The 23,563-nt window shown below is 39.0% G+C and overlaps 2 protein-coding genes across 4 annotated transcripts in view; one reads left to right on the top strand and one right to left on the bottom strand.

The window, feature by feature from the left end:
* The window catches only part of farsb (phenylalanyl-tRNA synthetase subunit beta), a 32,169-nt gene extending 28,233 nt beyond the window's left edge, over positions 1-3,936 (bottom strand). For both annotated transcript variants that reach the window (XM_088344945.1, XM_088344946.1), the window contains exons 1-2: positions 3,790-3,936; positions 1,416-1,471 (exon numbers count right to left, since the gene is read on the bottom strand). In XM_088344945.1, coding sequence (XP_088201071.1) covers positions 1,416-1,471; positions 3,790-3,847 — 114 coding nt within the window. In that variant the 5' untranslated portion in view covers positions 3,848-3,936. The remainder of the gene's footprint in view (positions 1-1,415; positions 1,472-3,789) is intronic.
* Positions 3,937-4,993: 1,057 nt separating this feature from the next.
* The window catches only part of acsl3a (acyl-CoA synthetase long chain family member 3a), a 42,917-nt gene continuing 24,347 nt past the window's right edge, over positions 4,994-23,563 (top strand). Inside the window, exons 1-3 of one of the 2 annotated variants that reach the window (XM_088345400.1) lie at positions 4,994-5,057; positions 17,045-17,450; positions 21,442-21,619. In XM_088345400.1, coding sequence (XP_088201526.1) covers positions 17,076-17,450; positions 21,442-21,619 — 553 coding nt within the window. In that variant the 5' untranslated portion in view covers positions 4,994-5,057; positions 17,045-17,075. Of the gene's footprint in view, positions 5,058-6,373; positions 6,460-17,044; positions 17,451-21,441; positions 21,620-23,563 lie in introns of those variants that run through there. The other variant, XM_088345401.1, reaches the window with a different exon arrangement.

The raw sequence follows: 23,563 nt of genomic DNA on the forward strand, positions 1-23,563 counted from the left end.
ACAAAAAAGTGATCGTAGTCTATTCAATGAGTTGATTAAGACATATGCAAATTTCATCAACACTACAGCACTGAGAAGCATAGTTCATGTGAAGGGAAAAGGAGATTCAGGCACAAGAGCAACGGCCGCAACAGAGGGCACCCGCGCCCTATCGTGCAGTGCGCCCTATCGTGCAGTGCGCCCTATCGTGCAGTGCGCCCTATCGTGCAGTGCGCCCTATCGTGCAGTGCGCCCTTGTGTATGTGTTAAATACAGAAATAGGACCAGCTACGAAACTGCACCTTTTAACACAGTGCGCCCTATGGTTGTGAAAATACAGTAAACATAACCTTTTGTTCTTAATACCTATACTGGTGAGTGAAGGGCAGAGCAAGGCCCTTAAATGGGACTCACGGGGATGGCCCAAGCCCACTAAAAAGCCTAGCTGAAAGTTTAAATGAACTAATAAGTATAACAAAATTGAAGGGCTTCTCCTTTCAGTGCAAGTAAAACAAATAAAAAGGTTAGAAAAAGGTGTAGGAGAAAAAATAATTGTTAAAAACAATATTTTAGTCATGAAACAAATTGTGTGCTGTCCACCAGCAGAGTTGAGTTCCATGTAGCTTTCCACATGGTCAATCAATTGGGATTTGTAAGGAACCTTTTTTATTATTTCAGCAAGTAACAGTACTACGTGTGTTTATTTTCAAAATGTTTGTGTTTTCTGTGAACGAAGCCGTAATTCTAACTTTGACCGGTAAAATTTGTCATTGAGAAAAATCCCGTTTCACTCCTGCTACCAATTGCAATGTTTTCCGCCAGGCAAAATGTCAAAAGTGCAAGGAATAGCTAACTTCAAATCTATTGGCTTGCTGTCACTGCTCATGCATACATTTTCTTCATAAAGTAAGCAACTCCTCAATCAACTAAAATTATTGGAGGTTTATTTCAAATTACAGTAAAAAATGTAGCATTTTCTCTGAAAGGGACAGTGTGTATTATCTGACCACTAGATGTTGCTCTAGTATGTAGTGCAACCAGAAGTGCGAAAATGCCCTTGGAAAAATACATCCTACAGAGACTCAATGTCACAAAGCCGCATATTTCTCTTCTCATTTTTTTGCACATCCTTTCGCAGGATTTTTATTTTTGGGTACCCATAGCAGCAGATAATTTTGTCAGCTACCATTAGCTACTTTTTCAGTCAAATAAAGACAAGTTTCAGCCCAAGATTGTTTGAAAAAATGCAAGTTTATTTGGTAGGTCATGTATTACTATTGCTTATTATATGAGTCTAATTATTATTGTTTTTTTAATGAATGAAGTCTTATTTTATACTAGTAGATGCTAAGTAACACACACTGTCCCGTTTATAAAGTAAACCGTACAAACATGTCTACTCACTGCACTCATATCACAGGAATGTGGTTACTTACGATTTCATCCAGCTCCAGTCCAAATTCAAAACACAGCTCATCAAACTCATCATCAGCTAAAAGAAGAAGAAACAACAGTTTAGGGAGACTTTATAATGTTACTTATATGAGGAAAAAACATGTTTAAAACACAGTTAACATTGTTTGCAGATATAGCACTCTGGCTGCGGCTGCATCGGGTCAGATGCAATCGACATTTCGTTCTGTGTACATTGTTACACAGAATGACAATACAAGGAAATTATATATTATATATATATATATATATATACACTTAATAAAACACATTAAAGTTAAATATATATATATATATATATATATATATATATATATATATATATTTACAAGTTAGAGCTTGGAGACAGGGCTAGGTTTTAAGTCCATTGGAACAATAGTGCAATAATAGGACGTGCAAAAACATTTAGCAACAAGGGATTTCCAAAATAACTCAATAAATAATACTCAGTTTTCTAGACAACATGCAAGATATGAATTTTTTCAGTCTTGTGTGCTGGCTTAGGGTGGTAATAGCCCTGGGGAACAAACGATCTCTGAGCCGGTTAGTCAGTTCAGTTCAGAAAATGTATTGTCATTGTCAAAGAACAACGAAACTTCGTTTGGAGCATGCAGTCATCCATTCACAGTTAGAGGAAAATACAAAGATCCATCAATAATCAGAATATCCATCCATTATCTGCACCGCTTATCCTCAGCAGCGTCGCGGGGATGCCGGAGCCCATCCCAGCTATCTTCGGGCTTTGGGCAGGGGACACCCTGAACAGGTTGCCAGCCAGTCGCAGGGCACACAGGGACAGCCAACTCACTCGCTCAGTCACACCTAGAAACCATTTGGACCAGCCAATTAACAAGACATGCATGTCATTGAATGTGGGAGGAAACCAGAGTTCCAGGAAGAAATCCATGCAAGCATGGGGAGAACATGCAAACTCCGCACAGGAAAGCTGAGCGCTGAATTTGAACCCAAGACCTCAGAACTGTGCCGTGGATGCGCTAACCACTGAGCTGCTGTGCCGCCCCTATTTACAATAAGTGTAGATAAAATACCCATTGATAACCCAATACACACATTAAAAGTAAAAGTGCAGACATGGTACCATAAAAACTCAAAAGCAGCATATTTAAGTCAGTCATCATCGTTCACTCTGGAATTATGATGGAAAGAAGTGGTCAGTGATGATTGAGTCCAGCAGTAGTGCAACTAGTTCAGCCTTTTGAGTTTTTCCTTGCCCTTATGTAGGTTTTAGATGAGGTTATGGTGTAATATTAGTCTGTATTAATAGTCTGTGGTTTGCAATAATCTGTGCAGCCCTTTGAGACTCATTGTGATTAAGGGCTATACAAATAAACATGACTTGACTTTTGCCAGTTGGTGGGTGTGATTGATATCCTAAGCTCGTGTGTGAGTGGGGGGTAAAGAGGGGCGGGGGCAGAGTTCAATAGCCTTACAGTCTGGATATAGACAGTTGGCCAGTCTAGGTTTCCTGACGTGTATTGACTGGTATAGTCCTTGTTTTAAGGGACCTTGTGGGGCCTGCAAAAGGGGAGCAGGCAAGAGGTGGTGGCCAGAGTGAAATGCTGCAATACTCCATTTAAAAGCAGATTTAGAAATGCTAAATATCAAAACCCTTTATAGCTAAATGCTTATGTGACCGTATCCATTATCCATCCATCTATTATCTGCACCGCTTAACCTCAGTAGGGTCCCGGGGGTGCTGGAGCCCATAACAGATATATTTGGGGAATGGGCAGGGGACACCGTGAAAATATCCCTTATCCCCACTGCTTATCCTCAGTAGGGTGGCAAGGGACACCCTGAACTAGTTGCCAGCCAGTCGCTGGGTACAAAGGGACAGACAATTCGCTCGCTCATTCACACCTAGGGACAATTTAGACCGGCCAGTTAACCTAACATGCATATTTTTGGAATGTGGGAGGAAACCCACGCAAACACGGGGAGAACATGCAAACTCCACACAGGAGGTTCGATCTCATGACCTCAGAACTGTGCCGCACACTTGCTAACCACTGTCATTCTTAAATCTGCCACGCTCTATGTCCAATGACGTATTGAGGATGATGCAATGACGTTGACATACACTTAAAAAATTAAAGTGCTCAAACAACTTTGCTTTTGGACCGCTAAAAAAAAAGTCGGATATATTTTGAAATTATGTTTCATGTGAAATGTTTTATTATGAATACGAAAATCCCTTAGAAGTTGACCTTAACCAGTTTTGCGTGCAGCAACACCGGCAGCAGTACATGCCAGTACTAATGTTTAGCCGAGCAAAAGTCTCGTAAAACACGCTATTTGTGTTCTTTGTTTGTTAAATGAAACATTAACTCTACTTACTATACGTTTTTCCCAACGCTTTAAAAAGAAGATCCCTTTTAACTCCGACAGTCGGCATGTTTTCTGGTTAGCTTCCTAGCCTTAGCACGATGAGAAAGGACCCAAACAGGCAGCGTTAGCTGCCTGTGGAGTTGCCTGACAGCAGACATGCATTTTTTTTTTGTCTCTGTTCATCGAGTATTTCCGGTCTGTCTGGAGTTAAATATGCAAATTGTCGTTTTCATGTATTTGTTTTGACAGTTGAACAAAGTCGTTAAAGAAGTTTACTATCACATTGATAAAATAATATTGCCTCTTCACATAGACGGGGTACAAGAACTGATATAAAGAAAAAATGTATGTCAACATGTATTTCAATAAAGAGCACAAACTATTGATGCAAAATAATTCTAAACCAAGGTGGTGATTTTTGATGTTTCAAATTAAAAATAAAATCTGAATAAATCTGTCAAACAAAAAGCAAGACATTTTTCAATACAGACTAAGGTCAGTTTCTTTTTAGTGATGTCTTTTCGCGAAGAAAACGGTTTTATGGGCCAACTCTTTTTCCCCTCTCCCTTTTCCCTTTTTTTTTGCTAGCCCTTTCCCTATTTTTCTATGTCTTTTTTTGCACCTATTTCTCCTTTTTATGGCCTTTTAACCTTTTTTTCTTCTTTTGTTTCCTTTTTCTTAATTTTTTATTTATTTTGCTGCTATTTTCTGTTGTTTTTTCAGCTCTTACCTTTTATTTATTCTTTATTTCCTAGCTTTTTTTTCTTTTTTTCTCTCTTCTTTTTAGTTTTTTTTCTAGCTCTTACTCATTCTTTCTCGTGTTTTTATTGTTTCTCTCTTTTTGCCTTTTTTCCGTTTTTTGTTTCTTTATTATTCTGATCCTAATTTATTTACCCCTTCAGTCATTTCGTGCATAATTTTGTATAATAATTAATAATAAACAGAATAACAGAACCAAAACTATCTGAAATACCGTTTGAGATTCGAAAGGGCCAGCTCTTTTTAGAGAGCCGAGCTGTAAGAGTCGCTTCTCGATAAAGGGCCATCGCAAGTTCTTCTGGCTGATGTGACCGTAGGTAACCCGTGAATTCCACCGGTCCTCCTTCCTCGCATCCAGCCCAGCCCTCACTCAACACGCGCCACTTCTTCAAGTCCAATCATCGCACGACGTCAGACGCTCTCCCTCCCCTTCGTACCCGATCAGCAACAGCACATGAAATAATAGCATGCTACTTGACGCAAAGTGCAACAACTGCAGACTTCGCTAACAATCAAAGGTGAGTTTCATTCATTCATTGTTAGAGGTGTGTGTTCGATTGCAAGTGCCCCAGTTTGCAGAAAACCCCCCCAATAAATGTTCTGCTAACCTCTGTTAATTTTTTATTGAACTTTTTTTTTAACTATATATATATATATATATATATATATATATATATAAAGCCTTGGTTTAAGATTATTTTTGCAGAAATAGTTTGTCTGCAACAATGCATTAATTTTGTTGCCACTAAACGTAATTGCATTATTTATTATTTTTCCATTGCAATATGCTAAAGCTGTACTTAAAATTTAGAGCCTAAACGTCACTGGGGAGATAAAAAAGTTGCACGTTTCCTTCATCTTCCTCCTATCAAGCGCTCAAGAAATCCATCCATCCATCCATTATCTGCACCGCTTATGCTCAGTAGGGTTGCGGGGCTGCTGGAGCCCATCCCAGCTATCCTCATGCAGTGGGCAGGGGACACCCTGAACTGGTTGCCAGCCAGTCACAGGGCACACAGAGACATACAACTATCCACTAGCTTATTCGCACCGACGGACAATTTCAAAAGGCCAATTAGCCTGACATAAATGTTTTTGAAATGTGGGAGGACACCAGAGTTCCCGGAGAAAACCCACGTAGGCACGGGAAGAACATGCAAACTCCACACGAGGAAGTTGCGGTAGCTGTTCTTGAACCTCTGTACCGGGGGGCTGCGCGCTAACCACCCAGTCGCCGTGCCGCTACTCAATATATAATATAATCAATATATACAGTATTCCGACAGTTGTCAGGGATCAGAATTTTCCGCGGATCTGCGGATTTCCGCTGTTTTTTAACCCCAAAGGCATTCCGACCTTTTCACTTTTTCTCTTGCGTAGCAAACAAATTCAAAATCCGACTGTCTCACTCTTTCCTTTATTGCTCTGGCGCACCCTGGCGGCCGTTAGAAAAATTGGCCACATTGTCGCACAAGCTGCAGGGACTGAACTGCATTTGAACTTATCTTGCAGTATTTACAAAAAAATCAGTTATGTGGGCAAATTATTTTAATCTTCTAAAAATGTTACTTAAATGATAAATATAAGCATGGTTTTGGACAAGTAAATTTCCTAAAACCCAGGTTTGGGGGGGGGGGGTGGGGGGGGGTGCTCCGCCCTGGTTTATTCCTGGACGCTGGCTATTTCAGCTGAAAATGAAAATCTCTATTCTGATCCCTGAGTTGTATTGAAAAATTCGTATTGTATAGCAATATGATCATTTATATCTTATCTGTTGATCTATGTAAGGATTTTGCTGATTCTAAATATTATTACACTACTTTTCATTGCAGTATTATCACATAGCACAGACCTGTGCACTCCGGTCCTGGAGGGCCGCACGTCCTGCCAGATTTTGAAGTTTGCTCTTCTTTAACTCAGGTGATACAAATTATAACCTCGTTAGCAAGCTAGCAAGTGCTCGTTAACGATACTGGTGATTGTAATCACCTGTATTGGATCAGAGAAACCTCAAAAATCATGCAGAACATGAGGCCCTCCAGGACCGGAGTGCCCAGGTCTGACATAGCACCATTTTATTTTGTGCTGTTTTAACCATGCACTCACAACTTAGACCAGTTTCCAAGTACTACCCTTTAAATATTTTTGCCTATTTTTTCTTGACATTGTTTTTTTTTTTTATTTAATTTTTCTTTTTCAGCCTATATTACATATTTATCCACAAGTGCCATGTCTTATCTTGGTGTAAGCATTGTTCAGTTTATTTTTATCAATGAGAGGAAAGACATTCTTAATATTCTTAATATTATTTTTCAAAATGTCTGTGTTAAGAAATCTAAAACAATGAAAGAAACTGCAACCAATTTTTTGCTTGGTTATTTGGTTTTAATTTGTTAGAGGGTTCTCACTCAGTTATTATTTATTGATGATAGGTGCCAAGTTGGTCGCCCCGAGTTTTTCTTTACTACGGTACACACACACTTGCAGTTCTTTCTTGGCAGTGGCCACTACAGTATTTGTATAATTATGCAATCTACTAGACAGGTTTAGTGACTTTTTACTTAGAATCATGACACATAGTTTGGCTTTGGCATGGGAGGACCTGTCATAGAAATAAATGTGCATTGGGTTGAAAACATTTGCATAAGGGCAGGCCCAGAGAAAAATGGCCAATTGATGTATATACCATTTTGTACATGTCAATGGAGAGTCTTAAATCCTTTGCCGTTAGATTTCATATTTGTTTTAAAAAGGAGCTAAAGCTTCTTGAAGTTCTGCAGACACCGAAGTGCTATTTTTTAATTATGTACTTTATAATCAAGGTTAGTGCAATCATATAGCATTAAACAGCGTCTCTGTGACTAATATTTTAAGTCAAATAACATTAGGATGGTTTGTTTCCTCAGATGTTCTCTGGTTGATAGATGGTAGTCCGCGAATACAGCTACATTGGGTTTAATTAGCAAGTGCCGCCAGTCTTTCGCGACTCCCGGTGGACATATTTAATACTGCAGGTCCATGTACAGCATTATGAAGCTTTTTTCTCTTGTGCTTCTCTCAGAATTGTCTTGTGGGCTGGTTTGAATAAAAGTAAACACATTTTAATCATTTGGTTCCATTAGGGAATTTTTTTTTCACCGACTGTACCAGGGGGTGGATGGGTTTGTTACGACTAACAGTACTGTCTCAGCAGAGCACCTAGTATTCTCAGGTGCTCTCCATCCAAGAATTAACCTGGCCCAACCCTGCTCAGCTTCCGAAGATCGGGCGTTTTCAGGGTAATATAGCGATAAACACATGTCAAATGGCCGTATTTGAGAGATCCTCGTCTGGTTTGATTAAAATTGGTGGTTTATTTTGTGTGCATCATTTTTGGAGCCTAAAATTTTGTTTCAAATTGGTTAAAAGTAAAAACACTATTATTTTTTGATGACAAGCAAGAAACAAGCATTTCAAAAAACAGATTAAACCAGATGTTGACCCACAGGATTTTCTATCAATAACAAGTTGTAAGGTCACAACTAGTCTAGACACGGCATTTTGATTGTTATTGAGGTGGAAAATATAGCTGTTTTCATCCAATTCGGGGGGGAGCCCATCTCGAAACTTGGTGTTGAATACAAATGATGTCATGCCTAAGTGTCCCAGGACTGTATCTAACGATTGGCTAGCAGCTAAAATTTGAGAATCTCTGATGGGATCTTCACTAGCCAGTAAATCTCAAAATGGCTGTCCTCAGAGATATTTGAAAACTGATGGATTTTGGTTCTTAACTTATATTCTATAAACCCAAAATGCTTTGTTTAGACTAGTAGGGGCTAATCCAAACAATATGACTTTAATGTTCATTCAACTTTTCATTGTCCAACTTCTGCTTACCTGTTAAGCTTAATTTGCTGGGGCACTCACTTCTGCAGGAAGGCCTTAACATCCCTCTCTTATTACTTCTTCTAGCTTTTCAGCAAGAATCCCAAGGTGTTCCTCAGCTAACAGGGAGACTTAATTAATTGTTCCGTCTGTATGACCTTGTCAATTGTTGTTGGGTCAGGTGTAGTCCACCAAAAACACGTTGAATATTCAGATGTTGTTTTTTCTGCTAGCTTAAATGGACACATCAATTTGTTACTTCCTGGTAAAGTTTAGAATACAGTAATCCCTTATTTCTCACAGTGTTTACGTTCAAAAAGATCTTGTGATTTGTGGAATCCATGTAGTAGTAACTTTTTTTTTTTTTACAATACTGTATTATAAAAATAATAATAATAATACTTTACAATACAATCAAATCAAATAAGAAACCCTTTCTACAGTTCCAAGCATTTGTTTAACAAAGAAAATCACTAGATAAAATACCTGTAACATTTTGTTATTTATTTTTTACCAATACTCTCTTTGGGACTGTCGAGACAATCAGAATGCAGAACATAATGTGTGATGAGAATCTGCGAAGCAGCAAGACTTTGAAAGGTGAACCACCTTACAGTGAGGGGTTACTGTACTAAGATTTATAATAGAAGTTCTTGTTTAGTGATATAACTGTTATAAATTAAGGAAACAGCCCCACGGTGCAGAGTTTCAGGGTTCAAGTCCAGCTACTGCAACCTCGCCGTGTGGAGTTTGCATGTTCTCCCCGTGCCTGTGTGGGTTTCCTCCAGGCACTCTGGTTTCCTCCCACATTCCAAAAGCATACATGTCAAGTTATTTGGCTGGTTCAAATTGTCCCTAGGTGCGAATGAGCGAGTGAATGGTTGTCAGTCTCTGTGTGCCCTGCGAGTGGCTGGCAACCAGTTCAAGGTGTCCCCAGCCCACTGCCCAAATAGCTGGGATGGGCTCCAGCACCCCCACGACCCTACTGAAAATAAGCGGTGCAGATAGTGGACGGATGGATGGATGAATTACGGAACTATATCTTATCCAGTCTAACGATAGGAACTGTTAAATTTGAACATAAAAAGACACTCAAAATAATAAAAGAAGAAATCAATGGATTTTTAACTTGGAAAACCATAGAGGAGCTTTAAAATAAGAACATTCCATTCCATCCTCAAGTCATCCTCTGAGCCCCATTCTATTAAATATTTAGGGTTACAAAAAGCAGATCAGCCCTACAGAGTTTGGAAATCGAAGAACAGTAACACGATTGGCTGATACCAACAATGATGCAATCGTCGAAACTACAAATTGGCATCCGAAGAAATCTTTACAATTGACTAATATTAAAAACAGAATAAACATATCAGGAACAGAGAATCGAAGTAAATTCCCTTACAAATGGCACTCGACCTTTTCCCGACCAAAGGCCATGATTTTAGATTTGCATACCCTTGTCCCAGAATCTCATCTCAACCACACCATACTTAGCTGTGTACCATTCGAGTAAGAGGTGAAAATTGCATTTTGATTGCACCCAAAATTGAATCATTGAAAAAAAAAAGGAGAGATGCACCACTAAGATCGCCAACCTAGTACTCCTTAACTGCAATGCGAATTTCTTTGCATGAACGTGATTAAGAAATATGTGACAAAAGTCTTGTTAGAATCTATCTATCCTGTATATTCATTTAAAGCTCCCAATCCCAATGCAAACCAAACTGTGACACAGGTTAAAGGAGAATCTGCCACAGGGCTGAAGGGTTCAGCACCTCGATGTTGTTTCTAAATTCTTGGTAACAGTTTTGCTGTTTTTCCAGATTGTTTTATCAGTAGAACGACGACAAGTTTCTGATCAGTTTTTTAATCAGCAGGGCAGATTGACACGAGACATGGGTTAACGATTTTAGATTGTATTCACTGCAGTCACGGAATTATGTGGATCGCATATTTTCATTTTGGGTCAAAGTGATGGTTGGTAAGCAGGGTTTAGTTACCAATTAAATTCGCTTAAAAGTCGTCAGTTGGGTAAGATAGATTCTTCAGTTGAAAGGTGAAAGCCAAAAAAGTATGCTTCCAGGTGTTGAGAACATGTTCGTTTTTAGATTTAACTTGGACAACATTGGAATTAAAACAAGGAATTTTTTTTCCTAAATTTGGTCTATGTTGGATGGGATAAAAAAAATCCCATTTTGTCTGTTTTGGACAATCAGACCTGACGAGATTTAAAATCCCTGTAAAAATCCTCTGCTGATGGGTGCGTAGTAAGCTTTAATGATGCTAATTTGTTACTGACTAATAAGTAGATTCTAGCAAATGGCAATCTGACACATTCAAAATGTAATCAACTAGACACTTAGCAAGACGCCAATCTGACTAATGAATGCATAAAATGAAGGTACCTTGTTTCTGAGTTTTTACATTTTTGACTGTACCAAGCTAGGAATAATTACCGGTAACTAAATTAGGGCCTAACTTGTGATCACTTGTGATACAGTTAAACAAAAGTAACAACATTATAACACTAGTCAGTAGCTATTATATGTATTCAGCTTATATTTAAAAAATAAAAAATTATGATAACAGCACCTGCCACATGTCTTTTGGTATATTTTTGGGGATGAAATGTTGATGCAGAAACTGATTTGCAAAATGCTGTGCCCTTCCATATGGACCAAAATTACATGCTACCTTAAAAGGTCAATGAGTGTTATTTAGCGCCTATTAATGATAAAAAAATAAACCTTCATAAATCGAAAAAAAAAACAATACGTCATACATCAAGAAACTGTTATTTATTTATTTGAAACAATATGAGCCTCATCTGAGGGCGCTGACATAATTGTCCACCAACTTGCAGCTATGGTACCCAAAAACAAAAACCCTTTCTAAAGGTTGGGTAAAAAATGAGAATGATTTGCTATCTGGTCACTTCGAGTGTCAATATTTTGTTTTCTTCCTTGTGCTTTTTTGCATTGCTTATCGATTGCATGTCACAATACTGCACCATCTACTGGTCGGTTGCTTGAGACAATACAGAAATATTAAGGGGTCAAATAATATACAATGTCTCTTGAAGAGTGTGACACATAGAGCTGACTGAGATAAAACATAAATGTGTATCTTTTTGAAGGAAAAGGTTGAAGTACATGATTATTCTTTAATTAGAGTGTTCAGGGAAAAACCTGTTTGTAATGTTAAACTCGTTTTTGTTGAATTCTTTGAATATTTGCCAATAATAGAAGTAAGATATGGCTATTTTTGTATTTCTTGAATACCACAAAATGAAAATGCAATTTTCCTGCACCCTAAAATCTCATGTGATCACCTTTGTTAAGTAATTAAGTGGGCTTGGCTCCGTTTCCCTGTTTCATATTATCTTTAGACAAGCAGTGGCATTCCTCAGGTCCAATTGAATGTTGTCATTTTGCCACTATAGCTACCATTTTAACATTTCTGCAATGCTTGCTAAATGCCTAATGACCGAATGAAGCACAAAACAGCAGTCACACAATAGGAAACAGTTTTCCCTTGCTCAGAAACACACGTGTTTGCCAACAAGCTCCTTTTTTGAGACTATGTCACAATATTTCTCATTAATCCATTAAGAGGCTGTATAAGTCTGGCCATTGAAAGAGCACATCTTGCACAGTGAGGATTTTTCAAGAAATGCAAGAGATTAGGGTCAAACTTTCATTTGTAATCTTCTGGTGCAATTTTGTGGTTTGACCTTTAGTCAAGTGACTTGTTTGTCTTCAGTAAGCCACAAGTTTTGCATTTCTATTGTGGTTGTTAAAGTGGCTCAACATATTTTGATGCAAATACTTACAATACCAGCTCTTGTGTAGTTTTCCAACTTATAGAATAAGGACATACACCATATTTGGTACGTCTTCTTCTCTCTGTATTGTGAAATAAATATTTATGTATTAGGGATGCATAATAACTATTTTGTTTCTATTGATAACCAATAAAACCCTCTTTCTGGAGGCTAATGGTGATAACCAATACATTTTGTTTTGTTTTTCAATTCAAAGTATTAGTAAAAAAATCATAACATCCATGAAATTAGTTTTTTGTCTGGATTCATATTTGTCTACTACAATCTTTTAGAGCTTTGATAAACATGTCTCCAAAAGGTAGTGATTAAGAACTTGACTTAATTGATCAATACTTACCGGTACTCTGTTTTTCAGTTTTAACTATACAGTAATGACAAGATATTGTTATGAGCACGATAACACTGACATAAAAATATTGTGAAAATACATCATTCAAACATTATACAAGTGTTCCAATACCTTATGTCACTTGTTCCTATCAAATATTCGTCAAGGTTAAAACTACAGATTGTATTAGGATAAAGAAAAGAACACACTCTGAGTCGGAGATTAGGTTTTTGATAGCCCTTCCATCGGAGGCGCGTCCCACCTGAGCTTTCTCCTAGGTCTGCTTCCAAGATCGGCTCAGGGAGGAATCACACACGCTCAATGGCTAAAGACTCAATAATTGAAAACACGGGCATAAACACATCTGATTGGCTTAAATGAGGTCACATGAATACATGAAACAAATCAGATTGGTTTAGACATAAATCACATGTTTAAATGAAGCGAATAATGCTGGCAGCTAGATGGCGTGCGGGCATAATAAATGAGCAATAAGAAAAGTGAAACTTTGTAACACAAAAGGTACAATGCGTCATTGTGATGTCAGAGGAGTAGAAAAAGGGAGGCAAGCTCGCGACCGGACCTCCCGGCACCGAAGTGAAAGCCATCTTGATTAATACTCAGAGGGCCCCAAGAGGATACAATTGTTGCCAGAATACAAACAGCACCTGTGTATAATCTTTGGCTTCGTAAAAGTACTTTTGAGGATAAAATCATACAAAGACACATACAAACTGTAATAAAACTATAATTTCCCCTTCAATATTATCCAAACAGTTTAGCAGCTATAATAAATAAAAAACAAAGCAAATAAATAGAATAAAATAAATAGAGAATCCAAAGCAGTGTCATGCTTCAACTACTTAGTAGCACTGACTACAATGTTTTTTGTCGTCCTGTATCATTATTTATTTTTAAAGCGTAAGGGGTAATGGTCAATACAATGATAGATTTCAAGGCACATGATGGTGACGTGATTTTGATCAATATAAAAAATAAATGAAAAAAATTGCTGTCAAGTTATGATCGCTTTGGGTGCCCAGTGCAGCAAGACCGCAGACAAACATGGCGGCAACTTCTAGACAGGGATTCCACGAAGTGAAGGATATATAAATTTTTCGACTCATAATCTTGATGTAACTTTGGTATGATAGTTCATGTATTTTTGCTTTGTATTCAAATAAATGTTTTGTTTTTTAACTGAAAGTTTTTGTATCACTAGGAGGGAAAAATATTACACACTGTCCCTTTAAAATATGTATGGTACACTCTGTTTATGTCTAATGCACAAAAGTAAGACATTGTGTCGCAATTAAGACACTCGTTTGTGGACTGATCAGCTTTTAAGTTTAAGCAACGAGCATTGTTATATTAAGTAAATCGCAAATTTAAAACACTCAACATCTTTTTTGTTGGATGAAATTTTTGTGTCAACATTGACTTCCATTTTGAACCATTCACAATTTTTCATGAGAAGAAATTAGTCCAAAAGGCAAGGGCGTTCTCAACATAATTAAGGCATTCATTATCTGTTTGTGGAAACAATGCAATGTATTTGTAATTACAAGTAGTTATCAAAAACCAGATTAAATTCCATTCGTTCCAATTGCCAGGGTGTTGTGCTGTGTGCATGAAAAATGAACTTGTGTTACAGGAAACTGAGAACTGCACATGAACTTTGTTACACATAGCAACAACTGGTTGTAGTGTTACGTGAATTTTATGTTAAGGTTTCCCCAGAAAACTTGCTAAGTATGCTCAAAGCCTGGGACAGAATGTGAATGTAATTCGACTTAACTTCAGTGAGGCTAGGAGGCTGTTGCCATTGAATGTTCAGTAAATGCTGAATCATTTTTATCCCTTAATGGGATGTATTAAATAACTACTCTGGGGTAAAACAAAGGTTGCAGATTAAAGTAGGCAGTTTGGACCTCGTTTGTAAATTACGATTAGAAAGCATAATAACCTGGCGTTGCTGAGCTTGGCGTTACCAGGTATTTTACTTGAGCGAGGTTGTTGGGGCTGTGGTTTGTTGAAAAGCCACCAGGAAGCCACTAGGGACTGTCGAAGAGTCACATGGCTGCATGCAGCTCCAGAGCTGCTTGTACACAAAAGATGATGTTTATTGATTTTGTGAATAATTATTGGCGGTGCCTTGACACGAAACCTAGCAAAGAAACTCCCAAAGGCCTAAAGTACTTTTTCACAAAAATCGGTTCAGCTGTTTCGGAGTCTATAAACCACATACAAACACACACACGCAAATAAGGATTTTCAAATGCGTTAAGATTCAGATTATTGGCCTGGTGAGGTAGATGACAAAAGGCTGGCGACCCACCAAGTCAAGTCAAGTCATGTTTATTTATCACAAAAAGTCTCAAAGGGCTGCACAGAGCACAACAACAACAAAATAAAGTAAAGTATAACATCAGCTATAGAAAATATTTTTGTGGGAACGGATCAAGGACACCAACCTCTTTGCAAAAGTAGTTTGGTCGCTCATTTGTAAAAATTACCCATTTATGTTAACTGACCACAACCAATTCCTTTTTAAAAATATATACCACCAAACTTATAAAACTCTGGAGCATGCCTTGTTATTCACAATATAATCCAGACGCTCCCCTACTGACGACCATTTGATTTACGAAAAATGGTAGATACGAACATGTTCAAAATGTCTGGACATAGCTGTGATTTAGATTTTGTATTGTGTGCACTTTTTTCCGAGTACAGGAAATTACTGTCGTGCTTCTTTCCACCTCTACTGGCGTGTGGTGGAGCTGTGAGAAGTCACCCAGCATCCACTCCAAAGAAGAAATCCACTTCCTTTTCCTAGTTCGTGTGTAAACATTCGATACTGTATCTCTAACTTTGAAATTTTCTCGTTTAATTTATCGTGCATCCATTCAATATAATATTGGATGCTGGTGTCACAAGCTAGGAACGGAGACAGGACCCAATAGCATTTGTTTTACTCAGTTTTTATTGAGAAAGAGAGGAGTGCTTGCATCCACGATTCGATGATTGCCGGTCACGGGTAGCTGATGGCAGGAACGCGGAAGTGGCACTTCCGTGTCGAGCGTGGGTAGTCGTTGACAGCGAGAAAACAGGTCGATGGCCGTGAGGGAGGAGCAAAAGCAGGAAGGGGTCCAGAAACAGGTCGGCAACAGGTATAAGGCAGGAAAACGTGGCAGGATGATGTCGAAGAGTACAAAGCTTTCCTAGCTGAGAGCATAGGTTTGCAGACAGTCTGACGGCTTCCTCTTGGAAGGCGGGGGTTAAAAAGAGTTCAACAGCCAATAAGAACCCGTGGCTGTTGGCGCCAACGGGGCAGTCGCATCTTGACAGCTGGGTGACCTCTCGCAGCGCCACACGCCTGTAGCGGCGGAAAGAAGCACTACAGTAATGTTCTGTACCCAATACAAAATCTAACTTAGAACAATGTCCGGATATTTTTCGATATCCTGAACAAAATGTTGGTATCTATCGTTTTTGGTAAGTTGAATGGTCGTAAGTAGGGAAGCGTCTGTATACAGTAATTGTGTAAGTTTAATGACTGCATAGTTTAGCTCATCTCTGGAGAGAGGGCGGATGCTTTCCATTGACAAAAACGCTGACCAGATGATCATGGTGCTGTATCTTAGTCAGAACAGGAGGCTTCTTGTGTCACTGGTAACCATGGAAGCCAGTAGTAACCCTAAAAAAACTTTCTTAAAAAGGGTAGGCTTTTGATCCAGGCGGTAAAGGAATCCGTGAAACATGAACTACGGACATCACCCTCCTTAACAAGCGCGCAAAACTGTGAAAATATATAACTCGCGACTTAGGGGGGATTATTTTGTTGCTGCTAATGTTATTGCGCTATGTTTTATTGCACTCTTGTTACGTTCCACTATTCTTTCATTGCTTATATTGGCCTGATTATAAATTAGGCCAGTCTCGAAGCACTACTTTGTAAATATTTACCCTTACAGTCTTTTATCTACTTTTTATTTTTAAAGTCTTTATAACATATTTACCCTGGAGTTCCATGTCTAATCTTGTTGCATACAATGTTTATATCAATGACAATAAAGACAATTCTTTTTTAGAGGCTTCATTGAAGATGGATGACACAAATTAAAAACAATCTCTTTGATGTGTCTTTCATAGCTTTGTTTGGTCTCTTCTTTAATGTCTTTGTCAGCGTTTATTGATTATGAGTTGAGCCCTAATTCCTCATTAGGATGTAAAGTGGAAGAACAGTAGTTTATATAGAATAGTAGACTGTTGTCTTTTTTTTGCTGAATGCTGGAAAAAGGTATGAGCTGTTGCAAACTGACACATATCATGATATGTTAAACCTCACAGAATGTAAAACTGCTTAATCTAATGCAAATTTAAAGTTTGACTTTAAAGAATAATTGTATTTTTTTATCATGTAAAGAATCACTGTTGATCAAATATCGACTATATTTTTCTAGGGTTGATCTGCATCTACTCTTACGGACCAAAATGAAACATAAAGAAGAGCTAAACCCCATATTGCGGCTCGCCTTCCACTTCATGGTGTCCATTTACTCCTTCTGCACCTTCATTCCTTACTCCATTTTAAATTGGTTGTCAAGAACTGTAGGGTACACGGACTGCTCTGAGAAGTACCCTGGAAAAAGACTAAAAGCTCGCTCGGTGCATGGACAACCCGAGGGACCTTATCGAGCAGTTAAATCTATCGAGGGATTGGAAAGGTTTCTGTACCCGGCACTGGACACCTTGCCCAAGGTCTTTGAATATGCAGCCACGAGATTTCCCCGCAAAGAATGCCTTGGCACCAGAGAGGTGATCAGGGAGGAAGATGAGCTGCAGAGCAACGGCAAGACGTTTAAGAAGGTAGGTGTCACGTAGCGGAGTGGGAAGCAGGAAGTAAGAACTAATTTGCGTAGACTTACTCAAACAAAGGAGGGTGCGCACACTCGATCCAGGGATCGATGGTCGCGGAGTGGATTAGAAATCCAAACAAACGAAAAGTTGTCCAAAACGGATCAGACCAAAAACAAAACAGGATCAAATGCAGGCAGATTTACAGACTAGGCATTTTTCAGGATTAAACAGAACTTGCAGAAATCGCACCGAAGTCTTACCAAAGTTTAACAGGTATAACAAACGATCCAGCAACGCACCCTTCAAAGGGACGCGTTTGAATACTGTCAAGAAGCAATCAGTCAATGCGAGTCAGCCGGTCCATGGGCGGGGCCCGATGGGCGCCATGGCAACCGCGCCAGACATGACAGTAGGTCTCAAACAGTATTTTGAACATAGTAGAACATGTACAAAATGAGTACTGTATTTTTCGCACGAATAGGTGCACCGGAGTATAAGGCGCATGAAATCGAGACTGCAATAAGAGCTACTGTGTAACCGTTGGGCTGTTTGTGTACTTAATGCATATAACGATCAGTCAGTTATTACTTCTTAATAAAATCGCGAAATATTATCCGTTACGTGAATCGAACTCGTATCACAGCCGTATGGCCGCCAACACTTTACCACTAGACCACAAGTGGCAAAGATGACATATGAAAAGCCAATAGAGCTTATCTCATCATTACACTATTTTTAATCATGGTGCCAGAAACACTGAGTTGCATAGTGCATTGGGATAGGTTAAACAGTCTGCACTTCTTCACCTTTGTGTCAATAATAACGGTTTAACACAGGGGTCTTAAACACGCATCCCGGGGGCCTATTACGGCCCCCAGGATGATAGTGTGAGCCCCCTCTTTTTAATAAAAGTTAAAGGAACAGTTGTAATATTTTCCCACTAGATGTCGCTGTATTCCGTCAAGCCACCGAAAAAGTGGTAAAAGCCCAACGGAAGAAGACAAAATAATGAGACTCAAAGTGAGCAAACACACTACTGTATTCATTTTGAAAAGTACAGCAAAAAGAAAAGAAAAAAGAAAAGAAAAATAGGAAAAAAAAAGTATACCAAAATGAAAAAAGTAAAAAATAAGACAATAAGTAATATTGAGAAAAAAAGGTATGAAAAAGGGAGAGAAAAATTAAGAAATGAAAAGTAAAAAGAGAGAACATTGCATTTTTTGGGGCTGTTGTCTTTTTTCTCTTCAATTCATTTCTTTCGTCTATTTTTTCCCATTGTCATTGATATAAACATTGTATGCAACTATAGAATATACGTGTAAGATTTAAACACTTCCACTGAGGTTGCAGAGGATTCCACAGCACAGGGGCCGTATTCTTTGCTATTGTATTCTATGCTATGTTATGCTCTTCTATGCTATTATTTAAATGTTATCCTATTCTATTCAAATTTATATTCGTTTTCCCCAAAAAAGCCGTATAGCCCCCGGCCGTGTGGGTGATGAATTTGGTGATGACCACCTGCTGCTATTTATACAAGCCAGCCTTTTTGGTTGGTTGGTTGGATCTCTTAACCACTAGGGTTGTAGGGGTACCGTTTCTATGGAAACTACAGCCTGGTGGTGTCCATCCCTCTCCAGGACAACATACAGCTTTAAACTTCTCCACACCTGCCTGGTGTGTTTCTCGTTCTTCATGATGCTCTCTGTGCTTCAAACAGACCTCTGAGACTATCACAGTGCAGGTGAATTTATACAGAGACTTGATTACACACAGGTGGATTCCATTTATCATTGTTAGTCATTTAGATGAACATTGAATCATTCAGAGATCCTCACTGAACTTCTGGACAGAGTTTGCTGCACTGAAAGTAAAGCAGAATAATTTTGCACACCCACTTTTTTTGTTTTTTATTTGTTAAAAAAGTTTAAAATATCCAATAAAGTGTGTTCCACTTCATGTTTGTGTCCCACTTTGCGTTGATTCTTCACAAGTTCAAGGGGGCCAAACAGTTTTGCAAGCCACTTTATGTACTGATAGGAATTTTGCAGCACTATAAATTGTCTTTGCAAGTGCACTTCTTCCAATCAATCACTAGATGCCACTGTAAGCTCAACAACCTCTGTTGGGTGTCAGTTTACTATCGCAAGGATAAGTGGGACAGGAAATGGATGGAATTTCATTAGGCCATAGAAGGGAGGAAGTCGAATTTGTTTCTCACGTGTTAGCTTTGACATGCCTAAAGTCGGGCAACTCGTTATAAAATGTCACTTGGTTTGTTCATTTGTGATTAAGCCAACCCAATATCTTTTGCCACACCAGTAAAACATTAGCAACTTTTCACCTTGGTTTAAAGTTAAACTCAACTGGTCACATTCACTATCATTCATTTTTATTTGGTTCTGTTTTTGATATTGTCTATTTTTTTTTAAAATATTTGGCAAATAAGTGGTATAACACGGAGGTCAATAACCACGGGACCTGTACCAGGTCGCAGGCTGTTTGGTAAAAAAAAGTCGCCTTATTTTTTCCTAGTTCCCTATCTTCTCATGTATAACGCATTTACATTAATTCCAAAAAATAACAAAGTTTTCCTGTGCGTGTACACAGGTTTCACCGTAGCATATTACTGTATTTGAGCAACGATTGATCAGTCGAATCATGCTCCCTCCAGGTTGGGGATGAGATCTTGCCCCAAGTGGGGGAGTTCGAGTATCTTGGGGTTTTGTTCACGAGTGAGGGTAGGATGGAACGGGAGATCGACAAACGGGTCAGTGCAGCGTCTGCCGTCCCTGTATCGGTCCGTCATGGTGAAAAGGGAGCTGAGCCGAAAGGCAAAGCTCTCAATATACCGGTCGATCTACAGTACGTTCCTACCCTCACCTATGGTCATGAACTGTGGGTTATGACCGAAAGAACACGATCCCGGATACAAGTGGCTTAAATGAGTTTCTTCCGCAGGGTTCTCCCTTGGAGATTAGGTGAGGAGCTCAGTCAAACCTGAGGGGGACTCTTTGTAGAGCCAATGCTCCTCCGCATTGAGAGGAGCTAGTTGAGGTGGCTTGGGCATCTGATAAGGATGCCTCCTGGCCGCCTCCCTCGGGAGGTGTTCCGGGCATGTCCCACCAGCAGGAGGACCCGGGGGCGACCCAGAACATGCTGAAGAGACTATTTCTCTAGGCTGGTCCGGGAACGCCTCGGGATCCTGTCGGACGAGCTGGAGGAAGTGGCTGGGGATAGGGACGTCTGGCCTTCCCTGTTAAGGCCGCTACCCCTGCGACCCGACCCTGGATAAGCGGAAGACAATGGATGGATGGATAGATGATCAGTCAAAAAACAGAGCTGACCACTTTTGCACAATGTTGGATGCAACAGGAATTGAACCGGGATCTCAGCAGTGAGAGCGCTGAATTTTAAACACTAGACAACTAGGGATGTAGATAACATGGGAAAAGGCTGTAGATTTTATATCTTCTCACTATTTTTACTCATCATCTTGGTACCACATTGTTAAGTAGGCTCATGTTTAAAATCATTTATTTACCACGTTTACTATGAGCGCAATACTTCAATCAAAATTACAACATATTTATTTAATGTCCCTAAAAGTCTGATTTGTCACCAGCTACACTAAAGTGTTGTTTCCTTTGTGCTTTTTTTGTGTTTGTTTATGTCTTTCAGGACGGTACCGAGATTAAAAATATTGTGATAATGAGATAAAAAACAAATGCCTTTTCCTATGTCAACTGCTTCTCTGGTCTAGTGATTACGAAGAGGTTTTATTATTCTTGTTATTACTGTTATTGTTATTATCACTAATAATTTTACTGGGCACACAGTGAGAATACTGTCGGACCCTAGACCGGTCTCTGGCACAAAAAATTTGGGGAACCTCTCGTAATGTTTGACCAAATTTCCAGACGCGGGCATTTTGCATTCTTAAGCATTTTTCTCATCAAGTTGAAAGTTAACCAATAAATCCTTGTTGATATTTTTTCAGTTGATTCTCGGGGATTACCACTGGCTTTCCTATGACGAGACGCTCTCTGCAGCAAACCAGTTTGGCCACGGCTTGGCAGCGCTCGGGCAGAAGCCAAAACACAACATTGCCATATTCTGTGAAACAAGGGCAGAATGGATGATAGCTGCTTTGGCCTGCTTCATGCACAATTTCCCACGTGAGTCGTTTCCACAGAATTTGGCAAAATACACCCGACATTGTATTTCGCGATACATATGAACAAATCTATTGCTAAATGAGATCATATTACTGTGACTGGCTGGTAACCAGTTCAGGGTGTTCCCTGCCCACTGCCTGAAGGTAGCTGGGATGGGCTCCAGTACCCACCGCAACCCTAGTGAGGAAGAGGGGGGCAGAAAATGGATGGATGGAGATCACATGATGTTTAATAAAGACCTTTCTATCAAAGATGTTCATACTGATTTTTACTGATTATAATTTATTCTTAGCAGGTGTAGTATCGATTTGGATTTGATAGGAAATGTAACAAGAAAACTTTTTAGCGACGGTTGACTACCAGCTTTATATCAAATTGTAAGTTAGGGTTTTTGGGTATTATTTTTTTTTCATAATCCTGATACCCATACTTAACTCTTCAGTAATCATGAATATCACCAGATACCAAGAGTACATCAGATTCCCTCACATTTTTGCAGAGATTTTATTAAAACGTTTAATAGAGCAACACTGAATAAACATCAATGAAAAGAAGTATGTCAACAAAGGCCATGGCTAACTGAAAACATATCCTCTAATCTGAAGAGACAAAATGAAATGTATTTTGGCTCAGATAGTGTGAAGGATTTATGGTGGCCACCAGGTGAGGAGTACAAACATGTTTGTGTCGTGCCTAAAGTCAAGCATAGTGTTGGCAATGCCATGGTTTGGGTCTGCATGGGTGCAACTGGATTTGGGGAATTGCATTTCATTAAGGGAAACTCAAACATTTACTGTGATAAACTCGTGCAGAAAATGATTCCCTCCCTCGCAGGGCAGTGTTCCAACCTGACAATGACCCCAAACAAACTTCTAATATGACTAAGGCTAAAGGGGCTAGGGGTAATGGAAATGGACTGGCAAAGCATGTCTCCAGATCATAATCCACTAGAACATCTTTGGGGCATCCTCAAGTAAAAGGTGGAGAAGCACAATATTTTGAAATTCCCCCAGCTCAGTCATGTTGAAGAGCATTACAGTGGCAATTTGTGAGGCTCTGGTGAAATCCATGGCCAGGAGAATTAAAGTGGTTCTGCAAAATCATGGTGTCCATGATTGAGGGGAAAAATACATTTACACTGCTATATAAGCTTCTCCCAGACTACCTTTCATTGTGTCAAAGCGATGTTTCTTCAGTGATGTTCAAGTAAACATTATGATGAAATCTCAAGTGTGAGGGGTGCACTCACTTTTGTGACATACTGTACTCTTTTTGGTAATACAATCACTCAGGGGTTTTTTGATTGTGTGGGTTTAATTCTCACGTGTTTTCTCGAGTACTTGCAAACCCAAAATAGTCCTGTGAAAATATTTTAATGTGTGTATGTGTGTGTGAGCACAGCCACAAACAAGCGTGTGGTCATATTGTGATTTTATTCGTGCAAGCTACTGACAAGACAGAATAAGGTCGATCTGTTCCTTCTGATACACTGTTACATAAGTAAGCAGTGTTTCCCAGTTGGCTATTATAAATCCATTTAGGTTTTATGATGAAAACCTGCTGTTTTATTACAAACATGAGTTTAACTTGCACTAAAGCTGCAATACAGTGTCAGCCACAAGAGAAGTCTCTCACACAAGTGCATTTTCCATAAAAAAAAGTCTATCACTTTACAAAGCAAACAGACAACATTGGTTGGCAATGAAACAAGATTTGGGCTGTAATGATGATTTGGCTAATGAACAAATAAAAATGGATTTTGGAGGTTCTTGCAGATGCATGCACGTTTCCACACATGGTGGTGATCAACTTCTTGCTTCTCTTGCATCTCAAGTTGTTTTATTTTGTCCTCTAAAGTGATTACTTGCGTTACATAGGTGAGTAATGTCTTGCAAGATTCTTTAGAAAAGTTATATATAAAATGATTATATATACAGATGATTC

The sequence above is a fragment of the Urocampus carinirostris genome, chromosome 10, assembly GCF_059441175.1.
Source record: "Urocampus carinirostris isolate Australia breed hairy pipefish chromosome 10, RoL_Ucar_1.0, whole genome shotgun sequence".
Classification (NCBI taxonomy): Eukaryota; Metazoa; Chordata; class Actinopteri; order Syngnathiformes; family Syngnathidae; genus Urocampus; species Urocampus carinirostris.